The sequence below is a fragment of the Saimiri boliviensis genome, chromosome X (genome assembly GCF_048565385.1).
Source record: "Saimiri boliviensis isolate mSaiBol1 chromosome X, mSaiBol1.pri, whole genome shotgun sequence".
NCBI classification, from domain to species: Eukaryota; Metazoa; Chordata; class Mammalia; order Primates; family Cebidae; genus Saimiri; species Saimiri boliviensis.
The window spans coordinates 84,537,975-84,556,888 of NC_133470.1; the positions used below are offsets into that span (position 1 = coordinate 84,537,975).

Sequence of the window (18,914 nt, forward strand, 5' to 3'; positions counted from 1 at the left end):
CGCTTGAACCCAGGAGGCAGAGGTTGTGGGGAGCTGAGACCACTCCAGCTTAGTCAATAAGAACAAAACTGCGCCGGGCGCGGTGGCTCAAGCCTGTAATCCCAGCACTTTGGGAGGCCGAGGCGGGTGGATCACGAGGTCGAGAGATCGAGACCATCCTGGTCAACATGGTGAAACCCCGTCTCTACTAAAAATACAAAAAACTAGCTGGGCGTGGTGGCGCGTGCCTGTAATCCCAGCTACTCAGGAGGCTGAGGCAGGAGAATTGCCTGAACCCAGGAGGCGGAGGTTGCGGTGAGCCGAGATCGTGCCATTGCACTCCAGCCTGGGTAACAAGAGCAAAACTCTGTCTCAAAAAAAAAAAAAAAAAAAAAAAAGAACAAAACTCCGTCTCAAAAAAAAAAAAAAAAAAAAAAGAGGCGGGGAAGGGAAATGCTGATGTGGATATCAGTCTCAAAAACCACTGTGCTAACTAAAAGACAGCAGACACAAAAGACTGCATGCTGTGTGCTTCCATTTCAGGGAAGTTCTAGAGCACGCAAAACCTGTCCACTCGCATTTACCTTTGCGGACTGGCTTTGCTGCAGCCTCCACTGTGTGTGTATGAAAAATTCAAATTATATCCTTACTGTGTGTACACTTCACTGGATCAGTGTTTAAATATGTCAGCTTCTAAAGCTGTAAGTTTCATTTGAAGTACCATGTTCACTGTCTCCTACCAGTTTTCTCATGTGTATGTAGCTAATAATAACTACATTATTATTAATGGAATTCTGAATACTTTAGAATTCTCATTATGTGGTTTTTTTTTTTTTTTTTTTCTGAGATGGAGTTTTGCTCTTGTTGCCCAGGCTGGAGTTCGACAATGGTACAATCTCAGCTCACTGCAACCTCTGCCTCCTTTTTATATTTTTAGTAGACGCAGGGCTTCACCATGTTGGCCAGGCTGGTCCGAAATTTCTGACCTCAGGTGATCCACCTGCCTTGGCCTCCCAAAGTGCTGGGATTCCAGGCGTAAGCCACTGCACCCGGTCTAATAGTTTTAATTTGCATCATCTGGAGATTGTGTGTGTGTGTGTGTGTGTATGTGTGTGTATGTGACTGACTCTAGTTCAGTCGCTTGTGCTCTGAGAATGTGATCTGTCTGACTCCAAGTCTTAGAACTGAGTCTTCTTGCTTTCCAGCTCAGATACCACCACTGCCTCTGGATGCCACTCGTGGACATGGGGAGGTGCATTTTGCACCCATGCGGGGTGTAGAGTACCACACTTATCCCTCAAGGCACCTTCAGTCATGGGCCTGCTTGCATTTTCTGTGTCTGTGTCTGTGTCTGTGTCTTCATGGAGCTGTTTTTGGCTTGCCCTAAATATCTTACAGAAAAGCCTTGTGGAAACCTCCCTCTACACCGCCAGGAGCACTTTGGGAGGCCGAGGCAGGTGGATCACCTGAGGTCAGGAGTTCAAGACCAGCCTGAACAACATGGAGAAACCTCGTCTCTACTAAAATACGAAAATTAGCTGGGCGTGGTGGTGCTTGCCTGTAGTCCCAGCTACTCGGGAGGCTGAGGCAGGAGAATCGCTTGAACCAGGAGGCGGAGGTTGCAGTGAGCCGAGATTGCACCACTGCACTCCAGCCTGGGCAGCAGGAGTGAAACTCCATCTCAAAAAAAAAAAAAAAAAAAAAAAAAAAGAAAAGAAAAAAGAAAGAAATCTCCCTCTAGGACGCTAGATGTGTCTATTTCTCCTTGATTTCTGTCAATTTTTACTTAAGATATTTAGAGCCTATTTTAGCTTCGTTCCTCAACTGTTTTTGTTTTTTCCCAAAGCCTATTTTGTGTGGTGTTAATATAGCCATGGCAGCTTGCTTTTGGTAGCAACTGCCTAGCACTCATTCTTCCACATGTAATCCTTCCATGGACATATGTTTGAGGTGTGTGTCTAGTAAACAGCATATGCTAGAAGTGGTACTTTCCATCCAATCTGACAGTCTCTGGAATCTCTGACGGTTCCCGATCCGAAGTCCTGGTGGTGGGGGCTATATCTGCCGTTTGTTCTATCTGTCCCAGCAGAAGCCCCCCATCAGGGCCGGCTCGGCAACCTGCGAATGTCAGCTCCTTGTGGGTGCTGCGGGCTGAGCTCCTCCACCTGTTGGGGTTGCACCCTATACAGAGCCAGGGGGAAGGCAGCCCATCCGGATGGCAACATGGAGAGCTGACACAGCAGGGGTAGGGAACTCCCTGGGGAAGCTGAGGTGTGGGGAGCCAGGTGCCACGGCCTCCCTGTGTCCACGTTTGACCTGTGGCACACCTGAAGTGCAGTTTCCAGGGGCTGCAGCAGGGGGACTGGGGAGTTAGCACTTAATGGGGACAGAGTTTCAGTTTGGAAAGGTGAAAAGAGTTCTAGAGATGATGATGGAGTTGGTGGCACCTCATTATGAACGTCTGTGACACCGCTGAACTATCCACAACAGTGGTTAAGACGGTAAATTTGGCCGGGCATGGTGGCTCATGCCTGTAATCCTAGCACTTTTGAAGGCCGAGGCAGGTGGATCACCTGAACTTGGGAGTTCGAGACCAGCCTGACCAACATGGAGAAACCCTGTCTCTACTAAAAACACAAACGTTAGCCAGGCGTGCTGGCGAATCCCTGTAATCCCAGCTACTCGGGAGGGTGAGGCAGGAGAATCACTTGAACCCAGGAAGTGGAGGTTGTGGTGAGCCGAGATCGCGCCATTGCACTCAACCTGGGCAACAAGAGCAAAACTCCATCTAAAAAAAAAAAAAAAAAGATGGTAAATTTTATGTTAGTGTATATTTTACCCCGAAAAAAACATTGGGCCAGGCGCTGTGGCCTGTAATCTCGGCAACTCGGGAGGCTGAGGTGGGAGGATGGCTTGAGCCCAGGACAACATGGACAACAGAGCAAGACCCCATCTCTAAAAAGAAAAGAAAAGAAAAGAAAACAGAAAAATTAGCTGAGCATGATGGTGAGCACCTATAGTCCTAGCTACCCAGGAGGCTGAAGTGGGAGGATCGCTTGACCCCAGGAGGTTGAGGCTGCAGTTAGCTGTGATCCTACCACTGCACTCCAGCCTGGGTGACAGAGCCAGACTCTGTTTCTAACAATTTTTTAATAATGAAAAAGATTCGCTGGGCGCGGTGGCTCATGCCTGTAATCCCAACACTTTGGGAAGCAGAGGCGGGTGGATCGCGAGGTCAAGAGACAGAGACCAGCCTGGCCAACATGGTGAAACCCCGTCTCTACTAAAATCACAAAATTAGCTGGGCATGGTGGTGTATGCCTGTAGTCCCAGCAATTCGGGAGGCTGAGGCAGGGGAATCGCCTGAACCTGGGAGGTGGAGGTTGCAGTGAGCCAAGATCATGCCATTGCACTCCAGCCTGGGCAACAAGAGCGAAACTCTGTTTCAAAAAATCCAAACAAAAAACAAAAAACAAAAAACAAAAATCAGCCGGGCGTGGTGGTGTATGCCTGTAGTCCCTGCTACTTGGGAGGCTGAGGCAGGAGAATCGCTTGAACCTGGGAGGTGACAGTTGCAGTGAGCCAAGACTATGCCACTGCACTCCAGCCTGGGCGACAAAGTGAGACTCCATCTCAAACAAAACAAAACAAAACAAAAAAAACAAAACAAAAAAACCCACAAGGCAGAAGGCAGCCACACTACTGTGCACAGGCCCCCCGCGGGAGAGGCTCGACCGGGGTACAGAATCTCCCAAAGAAACAGACCTGAGCTGGAGCTGGCGGTGGCACAGCGCCCTGGCCCAGGCCCCTGTAGAGGTCAGGTAGGGCCAAGGGGAGGCAGAAGCAAAACCAGAAGTTAGTGGTTCTGAAGAGAAACAGCAAAGATCAAAGTGAAAGGCTGGCTACAAAAACATAGAAACAAACCACCTATCAGTGTGAGGCGATGAAACAATCTGTATACAAAACCACACAACATGCGATTTGTCGATGGAACCAACCTGCACATGTACCCCCAAAAGGAAAATACAATTTTAAAGTAATAATAGGCCAGGTGAGGTGGCGTGCGCCTGTCATCCCAGCTACTCGGGAGGCTGAGGCAGGAGAATTGCTTGAACCCAGGAGGCAGAGGTTGCAGTGAGCCGAGATCACACCACTGCACTCCAGCCTGGGCGACAGAGCGAGACTCTGTCTCAAAAAAAGGAAAATAAATAATAATAAAATAAAAACATGAAAGGTTTGAAGGACCTGGCATGCCACCACAGCAACCAGCGACCCTGGGAACAAGTTGGCCACATGCAGAGCCAAAGCAGTGCTCTCCAATCACAGGGACACTAAGCAGAGAAGCAGCCACCAGGACCAAGGCAGAGAGGGCCCCATAAACCCGGGTTCCCAAAGACCCCCTTTGAGTGGGAAGAAGCGAACCCCAATCACATGATGATGCGGTATGGGAGGTCAATGCTTCGCCGCCTTAGCTCTCCCAGGCTCCAGTGGACACCTCGCCCAAGCCTGCTGGCTTTCCTTCTCCCACGTGTGCCAGTTCACTATGGTTGCAGAAACTGTCATATGAGCGACGTGACAGCTGCATTGCTTTCTTTATAAACAAAATTTCTAACTATTTAATTATTTTATAATGAAAATTTTATAGTAAAAAGATCTGCAGCAGCTACAGGAGATGCTAATATTTAACAAAGTGAGCTGAGGCATAGACAAGTGTAACCCAGACGCTCACAAAACTGCTTTAAGGAAGACCAACCTCAAAAGCTATGAAGAAAAAGACAGACATACAAGACCACATAAATCTTCAGAAGGCAAATAATACGCTGGGTGTAGTGCTTCATGCCTATAATCCCAACACTCTGAGAGGCCAAGGTGGGAGGATTGCTTTAGCTTAGGAGTCTGAGGACAAAATTAGGAGGCTGCGTGCACTGGCTTATGCCTGTCATCCCAGCACTTTGAGGCCAAGGTGGGAGCGTGGTCCTAGGCAACGTAGAGAGACCTGGTCTCTATTAAAAAAAAAAAAAAAAAAAAGTAAGAATTAGGTCGGGCTCAGTGGCTCTCACCTGTAATCCCAGCACTTTGGGAGGATGATGTGGGCAGATCACCTGAGGTCAGGAGTTTGAGACCAGCCTGGCCAACAGGGTGAAACCCCATCCCTACTAAAAATACAAAAACTAGCCAGGTGTGGTGACAGGTGCCTGTAGTCCCAGCTACTCAGGAAGCTGAGGCAGGAGAATTGCTTGAACCCGGGAGGCGGAGGTTGCAGTGAGCTGAGTTCAAGCCATTGCACTCAAGCCTGGGCGACAGAGCTAGACTCCGTCTCGAAAAAAAAAAGATAAAGTTTTTAAAGAAATTAGCCAGCGATGGTAGTATGCACCCATGGTCCCAGTTACTTGGGAGGCTGAGGTGGGAGGATCTCTTGACCTGGGAGTTGAGTGAGACATGATTGCAGCACTGCACTCCAGCCTGGGAGACCCTGTCTCAAAAGTACACATACACTAGTTTTGGAGGGGGAGCAGCTAAAGAGGGAAGGGGTCTAAGTTAATCACAATGAAATCTCATGTCGCCCCCATCAGATTGGCACAACATGAAAAAGCACCCTGGCATTTGCTGGTGGATGGGAGCAGGGAAGCATCTGACATTGCTGGTAGAAATATGAACCATGACCGTCCTTGGAAAAGTAATCCAGGGATTTGAAACTGAAGCTCTCTTCAGCCCTAAAATCCAGCTCCCGGGACCTGAGTGGAGAAGGGCCTGCTCTGGGTGTAGAGGCCAGTGTGTGCAGTTTCCAGCATACCTTGGCATGTCACTAAGCCAAACTGGGGCCCAGAGAACTGAATGTGTAACGCTGTTGTCCCACACTGTAATTTTTTTTTGGAGTTTGGATCTTGCTCTGTCACCCAGGCTGGATTGCAGTGATGACATCTCATTGCCCCTGTGTTACCTCAGCCTGGCTCTCCTGGCTCAAGCGATCATCCTGCCTCAGCCTCCTGAGTAGCTACAAACACACACCACCACGCCTGGCTAAGTTTTTTGATTTTTGGTAGAGACGGGGTTTCCTTGTGTTGTCCAGGGTGGTCTTAAACTCCAGAGTGTTAAGTAATCCTTCTTTCTCGGCCTCCCAAAGTGCTGGGATTACAGGCGCGAGGCACTGTGCATGGCCTAAAACTTGTTGTTGTTGTTGAGACCAAGTTTCGCTCTTGTTGCCCAGGCTGGAGTGCATTGATGCGATCTTGCCTCACTGCGATCTCTGCTTCCGAGGTTCAAGTGATTCTCCTGCCTCAGCCTCCCGAGTAGCTGGGATTACAGGTATGCGCCGCTATACCCAGCTAATTTTTGGGTATTTTTAGTAGAGATGGGGTTTCTTTATGTTTGCCAGGCTGGTCTTGAACTCCTGACTCAGGCAATCCACCCGCCTCAGCCTCCCCAAGTGCTGCAATTACAGGTGTGAGCCCCCGCACCTGGCCCTAAAACTATTTTATGTGGGGAGAAAATACCCAGGCCATGGCACCAGGAAGCAAGGAAGAGGCCAGGTGGAAGCCCTCCTGGCACTTCTTTCCAGGAGGAGAGCAGAGGGCACCTGGGGTCAGGAGGCGGCATGCCTGGGTTTCTGCTCCTCCACGGGCTGTAACTTTCAGCCAAGACAAACTTCTGGAGTTTCAGTTTCTTTATCTGTGAAATGACGGGGCTGGTGCAGATGGTTTCTAAGATCCCTCCCAGGCCTGGAACTTCTAAGCCGTTAGGTCAAAGGTCGGGGAGAGGCCCCATCTGGCAACCATTGGCTCCCCAGCTGCGCTGGGGACACGATGGAGCAGCGAGACTGAGACCGAGACCAGTAACAACAGGGGCTGCCCCGGCAGCCAATTTCCCTGGGCGAGGCTGAGCTCCTCCACAGGCTGCAGAGCTGGAGGAAGGCACAGCCACCAGCCTCCTTCCTCCGGTGGCTCAGGGGTCGCTGGCATCTGCAAACCCCAGGCCAGGGGCGGAGGTACTCTAAGGTCCTGGTCCCAGAAGGGGGTTTCGCCTGGGCAGGAAGGGATGCAGGAAGCTGTGTGACTAATGGCAGCTGGCCACACTTAGATAAACACTCATTTTCAAAAGGGCCTGGGGAGTGTAGGTTCTGGGCGGGGGCCTGCCTGGAACTTTCTGGGCCACCTGCTCAGCCTCGCACAGGTTCCAGGGCCTCTGGCTCTGCTTGGGTTGAATTAATGGATGGTGGTTGGATTGAGCCAACCTGAATGTCAAGTAAACAATACTTTTTTAGTAGGAGAAATAGCTCATGAAACATTTGAGGCACACTTGTGCAAAAGCCCTGTTCATCACCCTGCATATCATCTGGCAACGCTGGTGGCATCTGGCAGGAGAGAGCAGGGTCAGGCTTCCCACGGCCTGTGCCCCTCTGGAGGGGTTCCCTCCACATAAGCCTCTCCTTTGGGTGCAGTCTACTCTTCCAGGGCTTCCAGAAACCACCCTGGATCACCCCAGTCTAGGCTCACAGTGCTGTTTATTACACAGGCATTGACAGGAAGAAAAAGTAAAATCGTGATCAGTGCTTGCAGTCCCATCAGTGAGGGAAACAGCTACTCACCGAGAAATCACAAAAGGGGGTCCCTGCACTGCTGAAGACCCCATCTCTGAGCCCCATGGAAGTCTGCCTTCTCTTCACCCGCCCTCTAGTCTCTTTGAAGTAGGGTGGCCTCTCTGGGGATGTGCACATTCTCTTCCCTCTTCTGGGGCCCATGGGCTTTCGAGACAACCTCAAATAGAACCAGGCTGTTTTCCAAGCAGGTGCTGTCCTCTGCCACCCACATGCCCCACCCCCAGGCCCCAGGCCCCAGGCCCCAAGCTCCAGGTCAGACCCTGCCATTTGCCCCAGGGCCTTACCTGGTGGCGATGTGCTTAGCCAGCTAGGACAGAATGTCCAGCCCAGGTGCCCACTTCCAGAAACATCTCAGCCATCATAGCCATGGGCCAAATGCCAACCTCGAGGGCACTGAGCAGGTGCACATGGGCGGCGCATGCTGAGATGCCATTTGGCAGGGACAGGGCATCCTCTCTCCTCCACCCTCACCTTTGGAGCTTATGATTTCTCCATTAAATTTGTGGGCTTAAAGCAGACCCTCCTCAGGACTTGAGGCTTCAGGGATAAGACTACGTAGTCTGGGATGGAGAGCCCCTTTACAGGCTGGGTGCGGTGGCTCATGCCTGTAATCCCAGCACTTTGGGAGGTTGAGTTGGGTGGATCACCTGAGGTCAGGAGTTCTAGAGCAGCCTGGCCAACATGGTGAAACCTCATCTCTACCAAAAACACAAAAATCAGCCGGGCGTGGTGGTGGGCGCCTGTAATCTCAGCTACTCGGGTGGCTGAGGCAGAGGAATCGCTTGAACCCAGGAGGCAGAAGTTGCAGTGAGCCGAGATCACACCACTGCACTCCAGCCTGGGCGACAGCGCAACACTCCTTCTCGGAAAAAAAAAAAAAAAAAAGTCCTGTTTCCAGAGCAAATGCCTTCAGATGAAAGGAGGTGAGGCAAGCTGCTAAGTAACACAGTGACCAGCAGGAAGAAGGACTGTCCCCAGGAGTAGAGGGGGAGTTGTGGTATCCTCAGTGCCTCTCTGGCTGCGGCCGAGGATGACCCAGCATCCTGACCACAAACTAGACAGTCTGGGTCTTGGGCTCGAGGGCTCAAAAACTGTCACCTGCATGAGAAGCATGTGCCACCTCCAGCACTCTGCCTGGAGATACCGTCAGCAGATCGGTTCAGAAGGACCTGGGTGATGGGCACGTGGGGACTGCTCAGATTGTAGCCACTAAGGACATCTAAGCCACAGCCTGGCTCCGAGAGGAGACCCATAAAGCAACTTTCTGTTGAGGGTTCAACTTCCAACATTTGTGTGTTTCCTCATCTGGATGCAGCCTGCCTGGTTCCACACACGATCTGAGGTGATGTGGCTCTCATGTGACCTGCTTACAGTTAACAGTCACAGATGTCATGAGGTAACTGATTTCAGTCTCCCTGAATCCATCTGCATCTAAGGACACTCACTGGTATCCCACTGGCTGGCCTGCCTTGCTGCTGCCAGTCCACACCCACAGCTGACGCCCCAAAGATACTGCAGACAATCACTCTGTTCAATCATGTGCATGAGGGACTTCTTAGGGTCATTTCCACTCCGCTTGCCAATATTTATTTGGAAACATTTCAAACTACAGAAAAGTGATGAGAATTACATCAGGAGCACCCACATCCCCTGTGCCGAGATTGTTGCTTTATGTCTTTGAAAGTAAGTTGTTGAGATCACAGCATTTCACCCCTCCACACCGAAGCCTGTAGCTTCTCAGGGAAGGGCAGTCTTGGTTATCCGCGCATGCTGTCACCCGCAGGACGCCCCACACTGATACCACATTGCCATCCCAGAGTCCGTTTCAGTGCTGGGGGGTTGTCGGTTTTCAGCAGATTCTTCCCACACTTCAGTGCGTCTTCCTGCTGGAGGGATGGAGTCTTGGGTGAGTGTTGAAATGCGTCAGAAACACAAACGCGAAGTGGAACTGGAGCACATCACAGATCTTGGACCAGAAGTGGCCTGTGAGGCACTGGAAGAGACGCCACCGTGCGAGCTGATGGTCATACAGTTTGAGGACCACAAAGCCCAGGCAGGAGAGCACTCCCAAAGCTAAGTAGGTGGCCGAGGTGGTGCTGCCATAGCGCCTCTGGGTGCAAAGAGCCTGCCCCACAGCAGCCACTATGTGAGTGCCCAGCGTGATCTCGAAGCCCTGGGGATGCAGTAGAGTGAGGCTGTAACTCGCCAGGGAGGCACACTCAAGGGAGAGAAACAGCCGGGGCCGCCAACCTCGTTCTAGGTAGAGGCACCAGGCCACAGGCCATGCGAAGATGGGCAGGGTGAGCCACTGGTCCAGCACGGCGGCACGGGGCCACTGTGTCCACAGGCGCAGCCACTGAACAGGGCCATAAAGCAGGGCCATGGCCGCGAACACATCCTTCAGATAGCGGGGACCTGGTCCCACCATGCCACCCCTACGCAGCCAGAACAGCCCCAGCAGCACGTAGGCCACGTTCACTAGCGAGTTGAAGGGCATGGCCAGGAAGGCAGGGAGGCTGGCCACTGGTGCCTCGGCGTAGTGCTCGTAGCCCACTTGCACAGAGACGCTGTCAAAAATGCCTGTGGACACTGCCACAGCACAGAGGCTGCTGGCCACGGCCACGTGCACGAGGGCCTGCCCCCACTCCGGCTTCATCTGGACGGCGAGGTATGACTTGGGGCAGGGAGCTTCAGAGAGGAGCCTTCAAAACGCGGCCTCTGCAGAACCCTCTGGGCCTCCCAGCTGAGCCAGCAGGAAGAAGCCCCGTGATTTCCGAGGCAGATGCTGCGACCTTGCCCCGAAGGAAGGCAGGAGTCCTGCTGATTGGTTGGCGCCAGTGGAGGAACGTTCTGCCTTTTTCCTTTGTGGTTACAAAAGGCGTGTGGTTAGAAAACAAACCGTCCCCAGCACCGCCTCTGTGTTCCTGACCCCGGCCCCCGGACCCACCGACCATCTTCACTGGAAGAAGCAAAGCAAAGTGAAGACTCTCACTCAGGACTGCCAGAATCCTCTGTCACCCCTTTCTCCTGGCACCTAGGAAAATCCTGCCCATCGCCCTAGTTTCCTCAAAGCCACTGCATCTACAGATGAGCCCTGCCTAGCGGTCATTACAACTCAGAATGGCCTTCCCATGCCAATGTGTTATAAAAGTGACATCTCCAGCCACAAAACCCTTTTCAACAAATACCCAGTTGAACTAGAGACAATTAGGTGGAGTCCGAGCTCTGGCCTCTGACGCAGGGTTGGGGAGGGAGGAGAAGGAGGATTCACTGTCTGCCACTCAAGCACCAGGCCAAGAGGCAAGGGGTGACCTGGAGGCCTCCCAGGCCAGCTTCCCGGGCTCACTCTCTTGCCCTCCCCTGAAGTGCCAAGCCCCAAATTCACCTTCTTTCCTCAGGCCACCATAAACTTTCCATCTCCTGCAGTCATAGAACCAGAGAGACAATTATCACTGACTATCAACTGCTCTCAAAATGACTCCAATCATTAAAGCTCTTCTCTCTTCCATATTAATACATGTCACACTCAAGAGAGTGGGTGGGCAGGTAGGCTCAGGGAGAGAGAAGGATAGACCTCCAGTTCCTGGTCAGCCGACGCCAGACTGTGTTCAAACCATGTGACCTTGCACCTTAACTGTTTTGGGCCTCAGTTTGAGCACCTGTTGTTTTTTTTTTTTTTTTTTTTTTGTTTTTTTTTGTTTTTTTTTTTTGAGACGGAGTCTCACTCTGTTGCCCAGGCTGGAATGCAGTGGCGTGATCTTGGCTTACTGCAACCTCCTCCTCCCAGGTTCAGACGATTCTCCTGCCTTTGCTTCCCAGTAGCTGAGATTACAGGTGTGTACCACCATACCCAGCTAACTTTTGTATTTTTAGTAGAGACGGGGTTTTACCACGTTGGCCAGGCTGGTCTTGAACTCCTGACCTCAGGTGATCCACCCAGCTCAGCCTCCCAAAATGCTGGGATTACAGGCGTAAGACACCATGCCTGGCTGAGTTTGCTCACCTTTGACCTAACGGCTTAGAAGTTCCAGGCCTGGGAGAAATCTTAGAAACCATCTGCACCAGCCCCGTCATTTCACAGATAAAGAAACTGAAACTCCAGAAGTTTGACTTGGCTGAAAGTTACAGCCCGTGGAGGAGCAGAAACCCAGGCATGCCGCCTCCTGACCCCAGGTGCCCTCTGCTCTCCTCCTGGAAAAGAGTGCCAGGAGGGCTTCCACCTGGCCTCTTCCTTGCTTCCTGGTACTACAGCCTGGGTATTTTTATTAAGACACAGGGCCTCACTCTGTTGCCCAGGTTGGAGTACAGTGGCATAATCAGCTCACTGCAGCCTCCACCTCCTGGGCCCAAGCTTTCCTCCTGCCTCAGCCTTCCCAATAGTTGGGACCAGGGGTACACCATCACCTTGCCCTGCTAACTTTTGCTAAAAATTTTTTGTAGAGACAGGGTCTCACTATGTTGCCCAACCTGGTCTCAAACTTTTGGCTGTAAGTGATCCTCCTGCCTTTGCCTCTCAAAGTCCTGAGATTACAAGAGTGAGCCACTGCACCCAGCTAAACCCCTCTTAAGTTGAAAGTCCAGTTCCAATATTTTCAAGTTATGATGGGTTTTTCTGGACATTACCCTGTCACAAGTTAAAAAGGATCTGTAGCTGGGCATGGTGGCTCATGCCTGTAATCCCAGCAGTCTGGGAGGCCAAGGTAAGAGGACTGCTTGATCCCAGGAGTTTGAGACCAGCCTGAGCAATAAAGTAAGTCCCTGTCTCTACACAAAATAAATTAAATCAAATTAAATAAAATAAAACAAAAATTAGCCAGGCATGGTGGTACACCTATAGTCCCAGCTCCTCAGGAAGCTGAGGCAGGAAGATCACTTAAGCCCACGAAGTGGAGGCTGCTGTGAGCTATGATCATGCCACTGCACTGCAGCCTGGGCCACAGAGCAAGACCCTAGCTCTTAAAAAAAAAAAAAAAATGCTGGGCGCAGCAATGGCTCATGCCTATAATCCCAACACTTGGGGACTTTGGGAGGCTGAGGCAGGTGGATCATCTGAGGTCAGAAGTTTGAGACCAGCCTGGCCAACATGGTGTAACTCCATCTCTACCAAAAATACAAAATATTAAGCTGGGCGAGGTGGTTCATGCCTGTAATCCCAGCACTTTGGGAGGACGAGGTGGGTGGATCACTTGAGGTCAGGAGTTCAAGACCAGCCTGGCCAACATGGTGAAACCCCATTTCTACTAAAATACAAAAAATTAGCTGGACATGGTGGTACACACCTGTAATCCCAGCTACCTGGGAGGCTGAGACGTAAGAATCACTTGAACCCAGGAGGTGGAGGTTGCAGTGAGCCAAGATCATGCCACTGCACTCCAGCCTGGGCAACAGAGCAAGACTTCATCTCAAGAAAAACAAAACAAAACAAAAAAATTAGTTGGGTGGGGGGCACCTATAATCCCAGCTACTCAGGAAGCTGAGGCAGGAGAATCGCTTGAGCCCAGGAGGCAGAGGTTGCAGTGAGCCAAGATCGTGCCACTGCACTCCAGCCCGGGCAACAAAAAAAAAAGTGATCAGGCACAGCGTCTCGATGCTTGTAATCCCAACACTTTGGGAGGCTCAGGCACGCGGATCAGTTGAGGTGAGGAATTCATGACCACCCCAGCCAATATGGCAAAACTGTATCTCTGCTAAAATACAAAAATTAGCTGGGCGTGATGGCTAGCGCCTGTACTTCCAGTTACTTTGGAGGCTGAGGCAGGAGAATCGCCTGAACCCAGGAGGTGGAGATTGCAGTAAACCACGATTGCACCACTGCACTCCAGCCTGGGTGACAGAGTGAGACGAGACTCTGTCTCAAAAACAAACAAACAAAAAGTATCTGTATATGTAGACCACTTAGCATATTTTATTATTATTATTTTATTTTGCTTTTAAAGACAGAGTCTCATTCTGTCTCCAGGCTGGAATGCAGTGGTGTGATCTCAGCTTACGGCAACCTTCGGCTCCCGGGTTCGAACAATTCTCCTGCTTCAGCCTCCCGAGTAGCTGGGATTACAGTTGCCCACCACCACGCCCAGCTGATTTTTGTATTTTTAGTAGAGATGGGGTTCCACCATCTTAGCCAGGCTAGTCTTAAACTCCTGACCTCATGATCCAACTGCCTTGGCCTCCCAAAGTGCTAGGATTACAGGTGTAAGCCACTGTGCCTGGCTTATTTTATTTTTTGAGACAGAGTCTCCCACTGTCCACACCACCACGTGGGCTGGAGTGCAATGGCGCAATCTCGGCTCACTGCCACCTCTGCCTCCTGGGTTCAAGTGATTCTCCTGCCTCAGCCTCCCAAGTAGCTGGGATTACAGTTGCCCACCACCACGCCCAGCTAATTTTTTGTATTTTTTGTAGCAGAGACAGGGTTTCACCATGTTGGCCAGGCTGGTCTCGAACTCCTGACCTCGTGATTTTCCCACCTCGGCCTCCCAAAGTGCTGGGATTACAGGCATGAGCCACCGCACCCAGCCTATTTTATTTAATTAATTTTTGGGGGACAGTCTTGCTCTGTCACCCAGGCTGAAGTGCACTGGCATGAACTCAGCTCACTGCCACCTTCGTCTCCTGGGTTCAGGTGATTCTCCTGCCTCAGCCTCCCAAGTAGCTGGAACTACAGGCAATAGCCATCATGCCCAGCTAATTTTTGTATTTTAGTAGAGATGAGGTTTTGCCATATTGGTCAGGGTAGTCTTGAACTCCTGACCTCAACTGATCTGCCTGCCTCGGCCTCCCAAAGTTCTGGAATAACAGTCATGAGCCACTGCACCCAGCCTATTTTGTTATTTTTAATGGCATATAGAGTGACATTTTGATACATCTATATAATGTATAATGATCAAACAAGGTGATTAGCATATCCATCACCTCAAACATTTATCATTTCTTTGTGTTGGGAACAGTCCAAATCCTTTCTTGTAGTCTTTTGAAAATACACAAGAAATGACAGTTAACAATGCTCACCCTACAGTGCAATGAAGCTGGGATTTCCTATTTGTTACCAGCTCCTCCCAATCTTTCCCTACTCTCTAATCTTTCCAGCTTCTAATACCCACTATGCTTCTATTTCCATGAGCTTGATTTTTTTAAAAGTATTTCACATAAGGATTAGTGCATAAAATATTTATCTTTCTGTTCCTGGCTTATTTCACTTAACATAATGTCCTCTAGGCTCATCTATGTTGTCACAAATAACAAGATTTATTTTATTACTTTATTTCTTTGAGACAGGGTCTCACTTTGTCTCCCAGGCTGGGGAGTGCAGTGGTGCAATCGCAGCTCACTACAGCCTCCACCTCCCAGGCTCAAGTCAATCTTCCACTTCAGCCTCCCAAGTAGCTGGGACCACAGGCATATGCCACCATGCCTGGTAAATTTTGAAAATTTTCTGGAAAAACAGGGTCTTGCTATGGTGCCCAGGCTGGTCTCAAACTCCTAGGTTCAAGTGACCCTCTCACCTTGGCCTCCCAAAGTGCTGGGATTACAGGTGTGAGTTATTGCACCCAGCCAATAGGCTTTTTTTTTTTTTTTTTTTTTTTTTTTCCAAAACAGGGTCTCACTTTGTTGCCCAGGCTGGAGTGCAATGGCATGATCTCGGCTCACTACAGCCTCTGCCTCCTGGGTTCAAGTGATTCTACTGCCTCAGCCTCCCACGTAGCTGGGATTATAGGCGCCTGCCACCACACCCGGCTAATTTTTGTATTTTTAGTAAAAATGGGGTGTCACCATGTTAGCCAGCTGGTCTTGAACTCCTGACCTCAGGTAATCCGCCCACCTTGGCCTCCCAAAGTGCTGGGATTACAGGTATGAGCCACCATGCCTGCCAATAGTTGATTTTTAAATGGCTCAATAACATTCCATCAAGAATATATACCATATTTTCTTTATATATCAATCCACTGATGATTACTTAGATTGCTTCCTTATCTTAGCTATTATGAGTAGTACAAAGGCACAAAGAATCTACATTGGGGAAAGGATAGTCTCTTCAATAAATGGCCCTGGGAAAACTGGATAAGTATGTGAGAAAAATGAAACTAGACCCCTATCTCTCACCACACATAATAATCAACTCAGAACGGATTAAAGCCTTAAATGTAAGACCTGAAACTATAAAACTACTAGAAGAGGCCGGGTGTGGTGGCTCACACTTGCAATCCCAACACTTTGGGAGGCTGAGGAGGGCGGATCACCTGAGGTCAGGAGTTCGAGAGCAGCGTGATCAACACGGCGAAACCCATTTCTACTAAAAATACAAAAATTAGTCAGGCGTGGTGGTAGGCGCCTGTAATCCCAGCTACGTGGGAGGCTGAGGCAGGAGAATCGCTTGAACCCAGGAGGCGGAGGTTGTAGTGCGCCAAGATCATGTGACTGCATTCCATCCTGGGCAACAGAGTGAGACTCTGTCTCAATCAATCAATCAATGAAAATAAATAAATACATAAAAAATAAAAATAAAAATACTAGAAGAAAATGAGGAAACGCTCCAGGATATTGGTCTGGGGAAAGATTTTATGCCAAGACCCCAAAAGCACAGCCAACAAAAGCAAAAACAGACACATGGGAGCATATGAAAGTCAAAAGCTTCTGCACAGCACAGAAGCAATCAACAATGAAGAGACAATATGGGAGAAAATATTTGCAAATGATTCATGTGACAAGCATGTTTATTTTTGAGGTGCAAAGTCCATCTGCCCTCCTGCAATTTAGGCCCCAAATGGGTGGGGCAGGGTCTGATTCCTTGGTCTTCCTCAGGTGCCAGTGAAGCCCTGCTCAATTTCAATTCAATTACATTAAAGTACAAAGCCAGCACTTCTGCTGCCTTTTAGCATTCCTGTTTGCTATTTCACTTCTTAGGCAAGTCCCGGGTTCTACCTGAATCCTCTTGGGCCTCATTCTCAGCCTTCTTGCCTTGGGGTTCCATTGCTGAGGAGGACCACCAGGCCTGGCATGTGGGTGCCCCATTGCCCTCTGAAGCGTGGTGTTGCCACACAGGAACCACAGCCCTCACTCTCACTTCACATGTCCTTGCTTCACACAAGCCTGCCATCACCATCTCAGCAGCGGGCACCCGGACTCCTCCTAACCCCCTCCTCCCAAAGAAGCTTCCGGGTCCAGGGGTGTACACACAGTAGCCCCAGCATCTTTGTGGAGCAGCCATGGACAGGATCATGTCTGCCCTGGCTTCCACCCTTCCATGACCAGCTTCCCATTCCATGTCTTGGATTATGTCTCAAATTCTTGGCCAGACTTACAAGTGCCATCCCCATGCAGCTTTTTGAGCTCAGGCCCAGCTCTGTAGTGGAAGCTCTTTGCTCACTGTGCCTGGCCACTGCCCTTGAATCAGCTGTCATTTCCTCTCAGGCACTTCCCCTTCAGCTCCTAACTCCAGCTGAGGCACAAGCTGAGGCCCCACCTGGTGTCTACAGGTCCTTCCCTGCACCCATCTAGGGCCCCATGGCACCCCTGCTAGCCTCACCCTCCTGCCTGCCAGCAAGCAGGGCGGAGCTGGAACAGGAGTCAAACAGATGCAGGGGCTCAGTCCACTTGAACCAGGGCACAGCTGACAGTGACGATATAATCAAAGCACCTGTCCAAAACCCAACCGAGCTGGCTACGACATAGCCTAGCTTCCCTGTACCTTTGAACAGCCATGATCCTTATTATGTGACACTCAAATCTCGCCACAGCTTCTCCCAGGGCCTGGCATGGGAAGGCCAACATCTCAACAGCATGGGCCCCTGGATCTGGGGTCTTTCAGGGAAGCCCTGGAAAGCCTGACAGTCTCCTGGCTAAGGGCCCAGACTCTCCTGCACGTGTTTAAACAGCAGGCACTGACACATCCAGGCCTTTAGCATTTATGACAACTAGTTATGTCCCCCCATGACCTTCCTTCCTGTCTTTCTGCAGATAAGGGGACATCGTGTGTGATAAGGGGACGATGGATGTGCAAGCAGTGAGGAGCAGCCACGTACACTTGAATTTTTAAAATTAAGATTAAAATAAATTTGGCTTCTGGACTGAATTCAGGCAAGGCCCTTGGAAACCAGCAGCTCAATTTTTGTTTGTTTTTTTTTTTTTGAGACAGGGGTTGCTCTGTCATCCAGGCTGGAGCACAGTGGCGCGATCTCAGCTCACTGCAGCCTTGAACTCTCTGGCCCAAGCCATCCTTCCACCTCAGCGTCCCAAGTAACTGGGACCACAGGCGTGTGCCACCATGCCTCGCGGTCTCGCTATGTTGTCCAGGCTAGGCTCAGGCGATCCTCCCACCTCAGTCTTCCAAAGTGTTGGGATTACAGGCGTGAGCCAACGTGTCAGGCCTTAGTTTTCTTATTTACCATGGGTGGGGAACTTGCGGACATAACTAGCCACGGTCACAAACAGCAGGTGGTAGCACAGACAAGGAGGAATTCTTCTTTGGCCTTTCTGAAATGGATACTTCCGACTGCATGAACTAAAACAGAGTATTACAAAATACATGTAGTATGTTGAGAGGCGACTTACAAAATTTGTTGAAAATGTGAGAGACAGTGATATGTGCTTCCTTACTAATGCATTAAATTACAAAGTCTTCCAGCAGGACGCTTAACTTCAAAGTAATAATTCTGTCTGTCGGTAGATCTTGTAATATAATTGAACTTCTAGGCATTTACAACAAAAGCCACAGGCTCTGACAGGACCTGTCTATTCATTTATACTGGTGACTGCAGCTCCCGGGCAGCAGCTTGGGCCCCTGGGCTGCGGCCAGCGAGTGGGAGGGAGGATGCCGCCGCCTCGCTCGGACGGCCTCCTGGAGGAGATGGAACGTAGGGGAGACGCCGGGACCCACCTCCCGGGGATGCGGTGAGCACTTACAGTATTGGCGCGAAAAGGCCAGCAATCACCATACGGGTATTTCGCCTCGCTCGCCTCGCTGGGGGAAATTCAAATCTCCGATAAGGGCGGGCCCGAGCAGCGCGGGTGCGCCTGCGCGCGGGGCGGGGCACGGGGCCTGGGAAGCAGGCGGGTCGGGGTGACGCAAAGTGACGCGAGCGCCTCCCGCGCCCGCCGGGTTCGGGCGCCACCGGTCCGACTGCGGGCCCCTTGGCGGTGGGGGCGGCGGGGCGCGCGGCGGTCTGGGGCGCGCGGCCCAGCTCATTTTGCTGCTGTGCCGGCGAAGGTGGTGGCGCTCGGGGGCGGGGCCGGCGGCCTGGGAGCCTGGGAGCCTGGGAGCGGGCGGACGCTCCACCCCCGGGCGCCGGCGCTCGACTGCGTCGCCTCCCACTCTCGCCCCGCCCCCGGTTTTCCCCGGGGC

General features: G+C 51.0%; 1 protein-coding gene across 2 annotated transcripts; it reads right to left on the reverse strand.

Moving 5' to 3' along the window:
- Positions 1 to 8,787: 8,787 nt before the first annotated feature.
- Positions 8,788 to 18,879, reverse strand: TMEM187 (transmembrane protein 187). Of its 2 annotated transcripts, XM_074391987.1 has the most exons (3): positions 18,476 to 18,879; positions 17,959 to 18,074; positions 8,788 to 10,437 (listed from the first exon to the last, which is right to left on the reverse strand). In XM_074391987.1, the coding sequence occupies exon 3, from the start codon at positions 10,230 to 10,232 to the stop codon at positions 9,447 to 9,449; it is 786 nt and encodes a 261-aa protein (XP_074248088.1). In that variant the 5' UTR covers positions 10,233 to 10,437; positions 17,959 to 18,074; positions 18,476 to 18,879; the 3' UTR covers positions 8,788 to 9,446. The 2 variants fall into 2 exon arrangements, with proteins under 2 accessions (XP_074248088.1, XP_003943949.1); XM_003943900.3 differs by lacking the exon at positions 17,959 to 18,074.
- Positions 18,880 to 18,914: the final 35 nt, after the last annotated feature.

Coding starts and splice junctions, on each gene's coding strand:
- TMEM187 (XM_003943900.3), bottom strand. CDS start 10,232: ATGAAGCCGGAGTGGGGGCAGGCCCTCGTGCACGTGGCCGTGGCCAGC.